This window comes from Dendrobium catenatum, unplaced genomic scaffold (assembly GCF_001605985.2).
Source record: "Dendrobium catenatum unplaced genomic scaffold, ASM160598v2 fragScaff_scaffold_253, whole genome shotgun sequence".
Taxonomy (NCBI): Eukaryota; Viridiplantae; Streptophyta; class Magnoliopsida; order Asparagales; family Orchidaceae; genus Dendrobium; species Dendrobium catenatum.
Window position 1 is genome coordinate 218,542 of NW_021318715.1, and position 14,777 is coordinate 233,318.

The 14,777-nt window shown below is 32.7% G+C and overlaps 1 protein-coding gene across 1 annotated transcript; it reads right to left on the bottom strand.

Moving 5' to 3' along the window:
* Nucleotides 1-4,058: 4,058 nt before the first annotated feature.
* On the bottom strand, nucleotides 4,059-5,230 carry LOC110099717 (F-box protein SKIP19). Its single transcript, XM_020826958.2, has one exon. The coding sequence runs from the start codon at nucleotides 5,044-5,046 to the stop codon at nucleotides 4,180-4,182; it is 867 nt and encodes a 288-aa protein (XP_020682617.1). The 5' UTR covers nucleotides 5,047-5,230; the 3' UTR covers nucleotides 4,059-4,179.
* Nucleotides 5,231-14,777: the final 9,547 nt, after the last annotated feature.

The window sequence follows — 14,777 nt, forward strand, 5'->3', positions numbered from 1 at the left end:
TTTTTTTTATATATTAATTGCTTAGGATAACCCTGCAGGTGAGTTTAGATTTTTTTTTTTTTTTTTTGTTGTCAATGTCTCTATAGCGACGAAAAAATTAATTAAATTACAGTGAACGAATAGGGACAATCTGATAAGAGATTGATTTGCTCATATTAATAAGGAGAAGAAATAAATATTGATTTGATTGTGATGTTGTGTATGAGTTGAATAGACTACTTACAACAATAATATACTAAGGCTTCAATTAGGATAACTTTCGTATTAATTTTTAAAGCGTCTTCTTAGTAGAAAAAACTTCATAAATTAAATATTTTTGTACTAAAAAGCTGCTTTAGAAAGCCGTCCAAAACGAAGCTATTTGAGTTGGATGTTTGATTCGGAGGAATTGAGGAATGCATCAGATTTATTGTGTGATAGAAAAGTTCCTCTCAAAGTTAAAGGAAACTTTTATAAGATGACGGTGAGATTTTTGATGCTTTTTGGCTCATAATATTGGACAGGAAAAGAGAAGCATAAAGTTAAGTTAAGAGTTGAAGAGATGAGGATGCTCAAATGGATGGTTGATTTTACAATTAAAGACAAAATGTGAAACAAGCATATACGTGAAAGCTTTTGAGAAGCTCCAATGGCAGATATGATTAGAATGAGTTATATTAGATGGTTTGGTCACATAAATCGTCAACCTTTCAATAACCTATTGAGGAGAGTAGATGTATTAGACGTGATTAAAAAATATTATATATGACATTTTTTTAAATTAAATTTAAATGAGAATTTCACTCTAAATAATATAAAATAGAGAAAAAAATATTCATGTTGTCAATCCCACGAAGTGTGGAAAAGGCTTGATATTATTGTTGTAGTATTTAAAATATATATTATTTTTGTATTTCACGTAATTATAATGGAAGTTTTTTTATATTTTTGCATAATTACATCATACATGTAAACAGTAATTCTTTTTAAAAATTAGCATATATACATAATTGTAGCCGCCCCCTAAGCTATAGGATGTGGATTGGCTTATTATCACGATATATTAATTATTATAAAGTACGACGTATTAATTTATTCATGGCGTAGCTTTATGGGAAAGTGCGGAGAGTTCGTACAATTGACTAAAGCTTAAAGGAACATCAGCACAGTAAAAATTAATTAAAAAAAAAAAAGGAAAAAAGGTGTTGTTTAATGGAAAAATTATTAGGTGCGGAGTGTGTGCCGTCCACATAAATATGAGTACCTAGCGGTACGCCGGTACCTAGCGCGGAATAAAGCTTGTGCGGACGGTTCTCTCCGTCTGCACTCCGCACCTAATAATCTCTCTGAGACGGCGGTTGATACACGTCAAAAAGTTTGTATATTTTATGATATTATAAAGAGACGCGAGCAACATTTTGCATCTTTCTCATTTTATGGAGCTATATGAGGTTCGAATGTGTTTGAAGGTCAATTTGAATATATCATATCTCTGAATGTAATTGAATTGGTGCATGTAGCGAGTCCGAATTAACTTTCGGGCGTATTCAATCACCAGACGCAATAATTTTTCATTTATGACTTGAAATTAAAAATTATCTTTTGCAGATTAATATTGATTTAGGGTTAGCTCTAAATGGTTAGTATAAAAGTTTTTGAAAGTTATTATAAAAAATAGCTTTTTTGAAAGTTATTGAAAAGCATTGCTTTTTAGTACATGTTTGTTTTGAAAATAACAAAACTGTGATCTAAAGAGGACAGCAGTAAGAAGTTATCCCGAACAAAATCTTAGTTATTGATAGAATATAATAATTGTTTAGCGAGAATTTAATATCTTAAATGTAATTAGGTAAAATAGATTTTGTTTTTTTTTGCCACAAAGTCTACTAAATTTTATTTTTTATTGTAGAAGGTATGCTTAAACAATGGAACTTTTATTTGGTCCGGTCATAGGACGTAGCTCTACGTTCGGCCGCAAGTAGAATCGCGCCACGCGTTCTCACTATTTACCGCGCGCCCCGACCCGAAACGGACCCAGGATGGCTCCTTATTTCTCGATTTTGTTAGGTATTGCTCGGTATTACTCAGTATTGCTAGGTATTGGTCGATTTTGTTTGACAATAACCAATACCGAGCAAATACTGAGCAATATCGAGCAAATACCGAGTTGTACCGAGTTTTTCTAAAAAACGCGGTACAACTCGGTATTACTTGGTATTTGCTCGGTATTGGTTTTCACATAGCGGTATTTCTCGTTATTGCCATGCAATACCTAGCAATACCGAGTAATACCTCACAATACACGAACATAGCATTCCTGGGTTCCGATTCGGGTTAAGTCGTCGGGCCGCGCTGTAGAGAGTAAGAGCACGTAACGACATGTTATTGACGGCCAAACGTAGCTCCATTAATAATTGTTCAAAACAATGGCAATAAAGTAGAGCATTAATAGGCTCTAGCTTTATTGACTTAACGCTAACTAAAGTAGAGCCTACTTATAAAAAAAATAGAGGCTACTTATCATTTAAAAGCTCTATTGGGTACTACTCGGTACTACTAGGTACCGCTCGGTACTACTCGGTACTACTAGGTACCGCTCGGTACTACTAGGTACCGCGCATTTTTTCAAGTAGTTCGGATGGTTCGTGTTATCGGGTTATCGGGTAAACAGAGCACACGTTCTCTTCAAGTCGGTGGGGTCAAGGTGGGCTCCACGTGGCGCGAACCAATTCGTTTGCACACACAGAGCTACGTCCGCACTCCGCACCCAATAATTTCTCCATTGGTTGACCAGTGAAAAATAAAAGACATGATTGGATCGGCATATCTTCATTAAACTTGAAAAGATGTGTCTTAAACTTTAAATTAAACTAAGATTTTATTTGGGACTATTTTCTTTTTTTTTTTTTAAACAATTAAATTATACTAAAACTGTTTTAAAAATCAATAAGAAAGTCATGCTAAACGAAGCCTAAGTTTTAATGAATTAACAAAACATAAAAGCAATTTGACTCTAACCATAAAAAAATGGGTTTAAATATTTTTATTAAAATTTGAAAATAATGGTCTTTAAATTATTAAGGAGTTGTATGGTTGCCTAAATTCTAAGTGCAATTGTGCAAAGTAACGTAAATTTTAGCTTCTGAATTGTTGCATTTCATAATGCAGTGTATTTTTGGCTATACATTTGAAATTTAAACGTAAATATTTGAAATTTATCAATTTGAGCAAAGTTCAATTAAATAGTTTGGGTAAATTTGATATCTATTGGTTGCCCTCATTTGATATAATTTTTTTAGTGCTTTGTAACGCAGTTTTAAATATATTTTTTTATTAGAAAGTTATTTTAGAAAGAAATAAGAAAATTGTCCCTAACAAAATTTTAAGTTCATCTATTAGAATATCAAAATACATAAATATTTGTATTAATTACATATGTGCTTAGGTGTCATTTTACTATTGGTTTACAAGAACCACGGTTACATTATTTGTCTATATAAAGCAGCTGTACATGTTATCAGATGATTAAGAAAATATATTCTTTCCTTTCTACTTCTTGTTTCTGTTTCTTAGCTTTACTCTTCGTATCTTCATTCTCTACATCAAGCCAAACGTCATCTTTATCCATCAAACTAAGGCTTCGTTTGGAAAGGTTTTCTTACTGCAGCTTTTTAGTACAAAAATTTTAATTTTTTACTAAAAAGTTACTTTTAGAAGCAGTAAAAAAGCCGTCCCAAACAAAGTCTTGATCTAATATAATTTTATTTCACTATACAGTTATGAAATAAAATTATGGCTCCATAATATAAGCAAATTATTAGGTTCGGTCACCTAACAGAGAGATACATTTGGATTTCTCTCTGACTACAGTAAAGCATAGTAAAAACGCAGCTTATTATAGATAGAGAAAAATTCGAATATATCTCTCTGTCAGGTGACCGGATGCAATAATTCGTCCTCCATATGAGGAAGCTACAAGGTGTTTGTTAGGCTTTCAACCTCACTGCACAGCTCATCTCTTGCGCACCATCTCGACACTATTTGAAAAAAAAAAAAAAACTGCTATGTAAAGAAATGCTAAAAAAACATATAGCGTTGCTGGTAAGGTGTTTTTGACAAGAGAATTTGGCTCTTGATTGTTTACTCAAAGCGAATTAAAGCTAGACTGATAGAGTGATCAACAGTTTGATCAATCAAAATTCAAAACATCCACATCTCAAAACAATCATCAAAGTACATGAACGTCTGTTCCAAAACTTCACTTTGATCTTCAGAATTCCTCAATCCATCTTCAACCCTGCATCTGTCAAACTCAAAAACCTGTATGCCTCTAGCTCTCCTACTCACCTCTTCATCAGCTTCAAAGCCAACACACTCCTTCAAACTCAATCTCTTCAGCCCCCGGCAACCGTCAACTATAGCCAACACTTCCTCCTTCCTTATCTGAGACCCACTCAGATCCAAAACTTCAATCTTTGGAAGAAAATCAACTATGCCGGTTACATCTTCTTTTCTGATAAAACCGCGAATTTTCATCCCGTAAAATTTGCTGCAATGAATACCAATCTGCTCCGCCATTTCTCTCAATTTAAACGGCTTTGATTCGATTGCAAGCCATTCGAGATCCCTCCACTTGCTTAGCAGATTAAAAAAACGAACTTCATCGTCGAAGCAGATTCGCGGCAAGCACAGGGTTTTTAACCTAGGGCAAGTGATTGATGCGAGAGATAGAACCTCCATTGAAGGAGGAAAGAGAGACGAGAAACGGAGGTCGAAGGCGGCCCCGTGGCTTTGGGCCATGGCGAGCTTGAGGAAGCTGGAAAAGGTGAAGCGAGGAAGGGAGTACTGGGAAGAGAAGATTTTGGAGAACGAAGACGATGGGTTAAGGTTCAAAAAGCGGAAGTCGAGGACTTGATAGAAGAAGGGATGGGAGGAAACTTGGGACCAGGATTTGCAGACGAAGGGGATGGAAGTGGTGAGGTCGTCGAGCCCGAGCTTGGAGAAGATGATGGAGAGGCAATCGAGTTGCATATCTTCCCAGTTTGTTACAGTGGAAAGGTGATCCATGGCGTTGGCGTAATAGAGAAGATTGGTGCTTGAAGAGGTGGAGAGAAAGAGGTTAGTCTCCTTGGCATTTAAGCAAACAGGTGATGGGCGTTAAGGAATGAGAAAGAAGAGCCATGTGATTCGAGATTTGCGATGACGAAGCTGCCGCTGTGCCATTTGTACTATAACAGTATTCACAGGTTCCTTTTTGACAATTTTTTAATTATTTTAATTATTAGATTATTATAATATTATTTGTCTTTTCTATTTTTCAGAAAATGTTATCAGGATGGAAAATTCTTCAATTTTTAAATAAGTTTGCTGTAATAAATTTATTTTCTGATTTAAAAAATATTAAAATATTCATAAATAACTATTAAAATTATTTCTCTCACACGTAGTAACAGAAAATTCAAATTTATGAATTAAAATTTTTGCATGAAGACTATAGCAAATAGAAACAAAAAAATATTAAAGATGGGACATATTATTATAAATAAATTATTTTATTAAAGACAAAATTTTATTATTTTATATCAAAAAAACATTTTAATTATTTAACATATAATTAAATTCAAAATTATATTATTAATTTATTTTGAGATTTGTGTTCATCAGATATCTTAATCTTTTGATTACGTAATTTAAAAACAAAATAATTTAATAGGCGTAATTATTTTATTCAAAACAGTTTCCACGAAACAAGATTATAATCCGCCGGCAATTAGATATTTATTCACAAATTTTAAAAGCGGTATTTACACACATACCACTTCATATCATATTATTTATATATCTAATATCTAAAATTTTAATATGTCATATCTACAACCTATAAATAATATTAATATCAAATATCGGTATGCATGAAATATTAAAATTTTAGTTGTTAGATATATAAATATCATAATATAAAGTGGTATGTATGTAAATCCTCCATTTTAATATTTCAACCGAGCTTATTTATTCATATAAAATAAAATAAAAAACTCAGCTTTTCATTTTAGTCATCAACTATAAAGATAATTTCTTTTATGTCCATATTTTTTGGGGGAACATTTAGGCTAGCTCATTAAGATTCGAACTCTCTCACACACATTACATACGTAAGATTCGAACACAAAATCTCTTAGTTAGTAGTCGAAGCTCCCAACCAATACATCAAATTGAGTTACATATTTTTTCGATATATATTCACTTGAACCTTTCACTACCGATGAAGCTGTCAACTTGTCATGCATGCCGATAGTTTCCTTATTTTATTGGATACTATAAAAAATAAATGTTAGTGGAAGATTAAAAAAAGACTAAATTTGAGACATTTTTATTTTAATGGAGATTTTTTTATTATCAATTCATGACTTTTTTGGGCTATATTCTAGTGATGGCAATCCAATGATAGTTTGTTCGATTGTTTCGATCAAGTGGTGGTCCGATTACGAGATGTAGCTCTAAGATTTTTCAACCTTTTTTGCCTGCGGTGAATATCAAGTCATAATCCCAATTTTTTTATAGAAAGTGCTAACATATTAGTGACATCCCTCGTCAATATAGCTCAAATTCAGAATATTTTATTGGACGGCCCATACTAATCTTCAGGATTATCAAGCATTATTTTGTCTTAATGATGTCAGAATTAAATGATATTTAGCTCATTAAATACTTCTCGCCGATAGGCTTGATTTGATTATAAACATACAAAATTATGATATCATAATTAACCTTTTTAAATTTTTGTTATATTTTAAATACCTAATATGAGCTCATTTAGATGTAAATGGGGTAACTCTTCATAGCTCATATTGTATTTGCTAAATATAGTTTGGAGCTAAGTTTTAAAATTTTTAATATATATTGAGATTTGTGCCAATTACGTTTCCTATATAAATATCTATGCCTTTCCAATTTCCACCACAACAGGTAAAAAAATCTGTGCCGGCCCTCGATCCAATGTTTTATTTTCTTTAAATTTTGGGAAGTGGGGTCTCTCTATTAAAGGGACATTTTTTTATAGCTGCTTAAAATATTTTTTTATTATAAATATTAAATTTTTTTAATAAAAAATTATTTTGATAAGCAATAAGAAATCAATCTCAAACAATTCATAAGATTTCATTTCATACAGCTTTTTTACTGCTTCTTAAAGCAGCTTTTTAGTAGAAAACTTTTATTTTTTACTAAAAAACTGATTTAAGAGGTAGTAAAAAAGTGGTCCCAAATGAAACCTAAGGCTTCAATTGTGTCAGCTTTCTTAATACATATTTTTTCACTAAAAATGTCCCAAACGAAGCTTAGAAAAATTCTTTTACTAATTTCTAAATCATTTTTATAGTACAAAAATTTACTCATCATGAAATTTTTGTTCTTCAAAGCTGTTTTAGAAAGTATTAAAAAAGTTGTCCTAAATTAAGTCTAAAAATTTTCAATTGGGATAGTTTTTTCATTATTTTTTAATGTTATTTTAAAAAATGGTAAGTGATATATCAGTAAAAACTATCTTGATCGGGCAAGAATTTAAAAAAAAATTGAGTTACAAGCTTAAAAAATTAAATCAGAGATCATATGAATTCTGATTTTAGCAAACTTACATTCGAACTGAATGTCTCAAAAATTGCGAGCTCAACGACACAAATTCGTCTCAGTTCGAGCTCAAACGAGTCCAAATAAAAGACCCAAAACGCATTTGGAAGGTTCAAACCATAATATGAATTACCAAATGTGACATGCTTATGGTCAAATCGAGCGACTCGATGAGAAGAATCCAACGAGCCCAAGATCACTTAATTATGATATCATTAAGACATTAAAATGATCAATAAACGGTTTACAATCAAAGTGATCAATATCGGCCATCCGTTCAAACCACTTCTATTTTGACCTTGACCCTCCCCATATTTACAAGCCATGCCACTCTTAAAAAACTATAAATAGGTCTCATTCTTCACATGAAAGAGAGGAAGAAGAAAGAAATGAAGGGAAGAGTTTGGGAGCTCTCTTGTCGTCGACCATTGTTGGACTTCTGCTCATCCGCCGATCATCTTTGGAATTCTTCCCGATCGCATCTGGAGTTCTTTCCGAGCACCGATGGACATCCGCCAATCCGCCAAACACCGCAGGACTTCCGCCAGTCCACCAACTACAGTCCTCCCAAACCCTCATTCAACTACGGTCATCCCGACCTACGTCGCATGCCGACTACAATTTTTCGGACCTCCGTCGTCCGTCTACAACGGTCCTCCCAACCTTTGTCGTCCACCAAAGGAGGTCGGATTCGTCTACCGACTACGGTCCTTCAGACCTAAATTAATTTTTTTAAAATTTCTTTCAACTTTTTACATCCGGACTTGGGACCGACATAATAAGCTTTAAAAATGATAAAACTTTGATATTGAATTATTTTATTTTTTTTTTCTTCTCAAAATGACTTACAATCATCAAATCACTTGATTTATGCTAGAACGGGTTCAATATATTAACTAAATACGTGATATTAAAAATTTCATTGCACAAAAAAATCATAAAATCTCTTTAAGATCGAATAAATACAAGATAAAGCTAATATCAACCAAGAAAAAAAAATGTAAATGAATAGGAAATTAAATGTCTTAGTGAAATCAGAATTTGACAATCGTGGGCTCATTGGATTCGGCTCGTCTAGCCGCTCAATTTGATTATAAGCATGTTATGTTTGGAAACCATTTGATAATCCAAATTATGGTTTAAACCATCCAAATATGCTGCAGGTCTTTGACTTGGAGTCATTTGGGTTCGGATGGAGTCGAATTTGGTGTCGTTGGGTTTGTATTTTTGAGACGTTCAGTTCGACTATAAGTTTGCTGAAATCGTAGTTTAGGCGGTCTCCGATTTAATTTCTACTTGATTTTATCTATAGATTTCGCGTGCTCCCCCTTCCCTCTATCGGTGCTCCGTGCCGACTATGATCCTCCCGACCTTCGTCCCCCATCCCCCTCCGACTACGTTCCTCCCATCCTTCGTCGCTCACAAACAATGGTCCTTCCGACCCTCGTTGTCTACCAACTACGATCCTTCCAACCTTTGTCGCCAAATAACGGTCTTTCTGACCTATGTCGCACGCCAACTACAGTCCTTCTGACCTACATTACTCGCCGACTATGATTTTGCCGCCCCAAACAAACATGTCAAACATTGATTCTTCCAACTCCCACCGCGTAATATACTATGTATGATGTATATTTGCTACATCGAGCCAAGACCTTCCTCTTAAGGAAGGACCTCATTTGTAATGGACTGCAAACACTAGTGGTTCAAAATGGGTCATGCCCCGTGATTTTTCCCCCTTTTCAGGAGTTTTCACGTAAAAACTATAGTGTCTCTTATGAATGCTACATCCTCTATTTCATTTGTTTGTGTGCTAGATTTTTGTATAATGCTAAGACAATAAACTTTATCACTTTCTACCGCCGAGGAAGAAAGTTGTCTCAAACGCCGATAAAAATATTGCTAGTTTGAAAATCATAAATTTTGATGAATTGCTCCAACCCGATAAACAGTTATGGATAAAAAATATTTCTCATGGCTGTGTTACAGCGAATCTACATAGAGTTCATAGTTATTAATTGCTCATATTAATTTTTTTTTTAATAAGTATTTTAATTATTTAATACTTCTTAATAAATATATTTACAAAAAATAAGATTTTTTTTTTAATTTTACATTTTAGATTATGTAAGTTTTATGCAGCTCACCTTGATCTCTTATTTGAGAGCTTAGCTGCCAAATAAAAAATCTGAGTTCAAAACCTATATATCTATGCTGGAGCTTTAGTTTAATTGGCTCAAAATTTTCCTCTAAAAATAATTATGTAAGTTCTGATCATTTTTTTCCTATCTTCAAAAGAGTGTTTGGTTTCAATTGGGATAACTTTCTTAGTACTTTATAAAACTATATAAAACTACTGCAGAGAAAATAGTTTTTTAAACATGTTGTCGAAAGCAGCTTCTTAGTATAAATTTTTTAAAAATAATAAAAAAATTGTGACTAAGGCTTCGTTTGATACAGCTTTCTTATTGCTTCTTAAAGCAGCTTTTTAGTGCAAAAAACTGTTTAAGAAGCAGTAAAAAATCTGTCACAAATGAAGCCTATAATTACAATCTTAAAAATACAAAGCAATAAGAAAAATAGCAAGATTTTGATGTGCTGAACAAATTGGTCTAAAATTAAATCTCAAAATATTTTTTCTATAAAAAATCATAATATTTTATATCTAAAACATAAAAAATAAAATATAGAAAATCAATTTGGCACCTTTATTTTCGAAGTTTACTTTCATAAGAGTTGACTTTGCACTTCTCTGCATGCAGTGAATGTAACGTTTCTTAATTTATTCGGCATTTTAAATCATTGGAACTTTCCATTCTGAAAGCTCCAGTTTTTAAATTTCACAAGCTGTAAAAAATATTAGCTGCGCGTCAGTACAGTGACAAAATAAAGAGTTCTTCGCCATTGTTAGAGATGTCAGGACCTCAATATTCAATGGTAATTCTTCTTATATGATCAACTTGCTTGATTTTTTTTAATGATAATTACTGCTTAAAGTTGACTAATTTTATGATAGTAATATGACATCGACGTCTATTTTGACAAAGAATACAAAATTAATTGTAAAATTATGAACTTGTAGTATTATAGTTACATATGTGATGACAAGAGAGTAATTAATCATAAGAGCACAAGAGAGATCATACAATGTATCATTGAGTTAATAATGAGGCACAAATGATAATTTAGTTAAATATGTAATAAAAGAAATTTAAACTGTAGAAGAATGGGACAATAATATTTACATGGTTTGGAATTCAAGTAATATATATTCTTTTCTTTAATCAAACAATATATATTCTTATTTTTTTTAACCAAAACCAAATTTTATTAGAAAAAAAATCGTATACAACACACGACCAAAGACAAATACAGGCTTGTGAAGAAAAAAGTACAGTAATAGGAATACAATTCTCGAAATGGTCAAAAGTCTGATAACATGTAACTATGTAAGTCAGACAGGCTCAGACCACCACCTGGCTGTCATACATGGGCCATCCAAGGAGGAATAAAAGAAAGCATCCAAAAAACCGACAACCAGCAAACTGAAACCTCCACCAAGGTTTCCCACCAAGCCCAGGCCATCCAAGTCACATGCAAGAAAACCTACTTCATCATTGTCCTGACCCAATTATGTGCCGCATTGAAAGCAATTCCAAAATAACCAACAAAGTCAAACCCAGTCAATTAGGGTTTCATTATTAAACTTGTAATATTAAGGTTAATGTCTTTACTTCTTTGAATATATAGAAAAGCTTTTGTTAGTTTTTTGTGGAATATGAATTCGTCAATCAATATGGTTGTACTGTTGACTTAGATCTCAATTCCATAGGTCGAGCTTGTGAGGAGTTACATTGCCCCCATGTATTCCCCCAAATTGTATTTTTTTTTTCCGTACAAACATATAGTGTGTGCAGCATTGTCTAGTAGAGGGTTGTAGCATTGTACAATTGTGCAGTACAGCGTTGTTGAATGTAGTGCGTTGGTGCTGAAGTCTTGACATAGTGGTAGAGAGAGAAGCATTATGGATGTACAAATCAGGCTGAGACTGAGAGTGGAGCGCCGCAATGCTCCAAACCGTATGCCAAGGCACTGTGAGTCAGGTCGGACAATTTTCTTTCACACTTTTCATGTTTAATTGGAAGGGTTGTATTCCTTCTTGTTATTGAAGTGTTCATCTTTGTTAGTTCTGAGATAGAACAATCATTGAAATGAGACAATAAGATAGTGAGAGAGAAATTGATTTGTATAATTCCTCCTAATATTCATAATGAATTACTTGGTACGGCGTGGTTGTGTGGTTATTTCAAATTTTTTCATATTAAATCTTAGTGTTCATTTTCGTTTTTTCTTTTTTCGTTTGTTTCGTTGTGTGATTTTCCTTCCCAGCCAGGTTCATAACATGCATAATCTTCATTATGATTTAGTACAAGCGAACACCTATCATTATGAAAGAGGCTAACAAAAAGAGAATACAAAATAGAAGTCATATCCAAAGTTCTCTTCATCTTTGATGATGAAAGAAAGAAAATACTAAATGATAAAATATTAATATGCAAGATTAAAGATATAAAATAATAAATAAATTATGAAAATTCATAAAATAAAGAAAAAATCCAAAGAAAAAAGAGATTGCCAAACTCTTGTTCCTCAATAATTAATTGAATGTACATATTTAATGAAGCATCATAACTGAACATGCACAAAAGCTAGTGTATGCTCAGAAAATTGTTGTGAATTAATGAAATAGATTTATATTTTGGCTTTATTTGGGACAGTTTTTTTCCTACTTTTTAAAATGATTTTTTTATTACAAAAATTTTTAATTCAAGAAAATTTTGTACTAAAAAATCATTTTAAAAAGCAGCAAAAAGCTGCCCGAAATGAAGCCTTTGGCAAACTGGACTTTAACTTAGCTGATTTAGTAGTCCTGTTTGATTGTTTGGAGAAGCATGTAGATCTACCATTCTTCTGTTGAAAATGAACGGTCATCTTTAATCTAATAAATATGTTGGTCACATGTCCTTATCGAAGCAGCTCGCAGATATATTTAATATAATAAAGATATTAGATATTAATGCTGATATAAGTAGGAAGATACGACTTGGAACAATCAATGAAGGGAAAGTTCAGAAGGAAGACCCAATAGGGCGGCTAAAAGATATTCAATTAATTAGGCCTATTCATTTTGTAGATTTACACAAAATTAGACAATTAGATCAATCTAAGGAGATCAAATTTATGGCTATCAGCTTGATCAATCATTTTCATATATTATTTTGCTTCTAAACATAAAACTCTTAAACTACCAAATAAAAGCAAATTCACAATCATCAATTAATCTGGAGAAATTTATGTGACATTTATATTAAAAAATCTATTAAAAGTATAAGTGTTGCATCCCAAATTTGCAGGAAGATCCAGCACATAAATAAATAATTGAAAAGAGTATGAGTGACAGTAGAGTTTTTATGCGAAATTTCAAAAAGGGGAAAACATACGGGCCTTGCCCAACTGAGATAATTACACTATGTGAGAATTGATTATAAATGTTTGTCTATCCATCTCATAATTTATAGATGAGAAAATTACTATAGTATAGAGAGTTGGTCAAAAATATCTTGTAGTCAGGTATGGGGTGAAAGGTGTTTGGTGGTTGTGGCTAAGTGACAACAGTTCGATAATATTAGTTAGGCGACGGTAGCCAAATAAGAATTATTGAGCGATAGCAATCGGATGTTGGTGTTTAAGTGATGGAGAATTGGAGATGGTTGAGCAAAGGTGGTGTATGGTCTAGTGATAGTTTTCTAACATTGGTAGTTCGGTGATGGCAATAGTCCGACAACTATGGTGGGGTAGCAATCAGACAATGACAGTTTGGCGTTGAAGCTTCGATGGTTAAGATTGGACGACAATGGTCCGACCATAGTAATTGTTGTAAAAATAAAAGAGTTGTAAGACAATTACAATTAAAAAAACTTATCGAATAAGTAGACCGAGGCATGCAATGCATTATTCTTAAAGTCATATTTCATCTCCTCCTAGGTGCAAAGGTACACATCAGTCTAACTCCTAGAATTCCAAGACCTCTTCACGGTGATATGCGCTAATCACAGTGGGAAGCAGGAACAATGATCTAGATATTTGCTCTGAACATATGTAAGATGGAGTGAATGATGAAGACAATAAAATTGTAAAATTCATCATATCCGAGTTGGCCTTATATAGACCATAAATAAATAGATGTTTTAATTACAAATATTATGATAATTAATTTAAACAATTTCAAATCAGATCATAAAACAACATTAAGTATTTTTGTTACAACAATAATAAGTTTCTATTGCAACAACAATAATTATTTCCGTTATAATAATAATAAATATTTTCGTTACAACAACAACAATAAGTATTTATGTTACAACAATAATAAGTATTTTAGTTGCAACATTAATAAGTATTTATGTTACAAATTTTCTTTTGGAAAAACATAAAATATAACAACCCCTCACATTTTCAAAAGAAAAGTAAAATCTAAAATAAGAGTTTGTTCAATGTGAAAGATATATATAATGCATATATATTTGTGTCTTTTGGACTATGAACCAATATTTTAGGATAAAAAGATCTTTACTTATAGAAATTAAGTGAAATTTAATATTTCTATGAACTTCATTCCTTAAGTATGAGAAAGATTATCCATCCATATTACATCAAATAAATGATAGTTGTTCAATGCAATTTAATGCTCCCGGCCATACGTCTGAATATGGGTTTCAGAAGTCTGGCGTCTGTCGGTGGCGGGCAGATATCTGGCCTTAGTCGGTGGTCGGGTGGAAGTCCGGCGTTGGTTCGGCGTCAGTCGATGGCCGGGCAAAAATTTGGCTTCAGTCGGTAGCCGGGTGGAAGTTTGGCGATGGTCGAGGAGTAGTCTGATAGCAAGATAACTCTAGTTTCTTTTCTTCATTCTCTTCCTTGTTTTGATCCCCCTAGCTCCATGAGGAATGAGTGGTCTATTTATAATTTTCTTAGAGTAGCATGACTAGTAAATAAGAGGAAGATCAAAGGTAATTTGGGAGTGATTTGAATGGACGGCTGATATTGATCCCCCTAATCTTGGACAGTTTATTGGGTATTTGAATGTCTTAATGATATCGAAATTTTAAGATCTT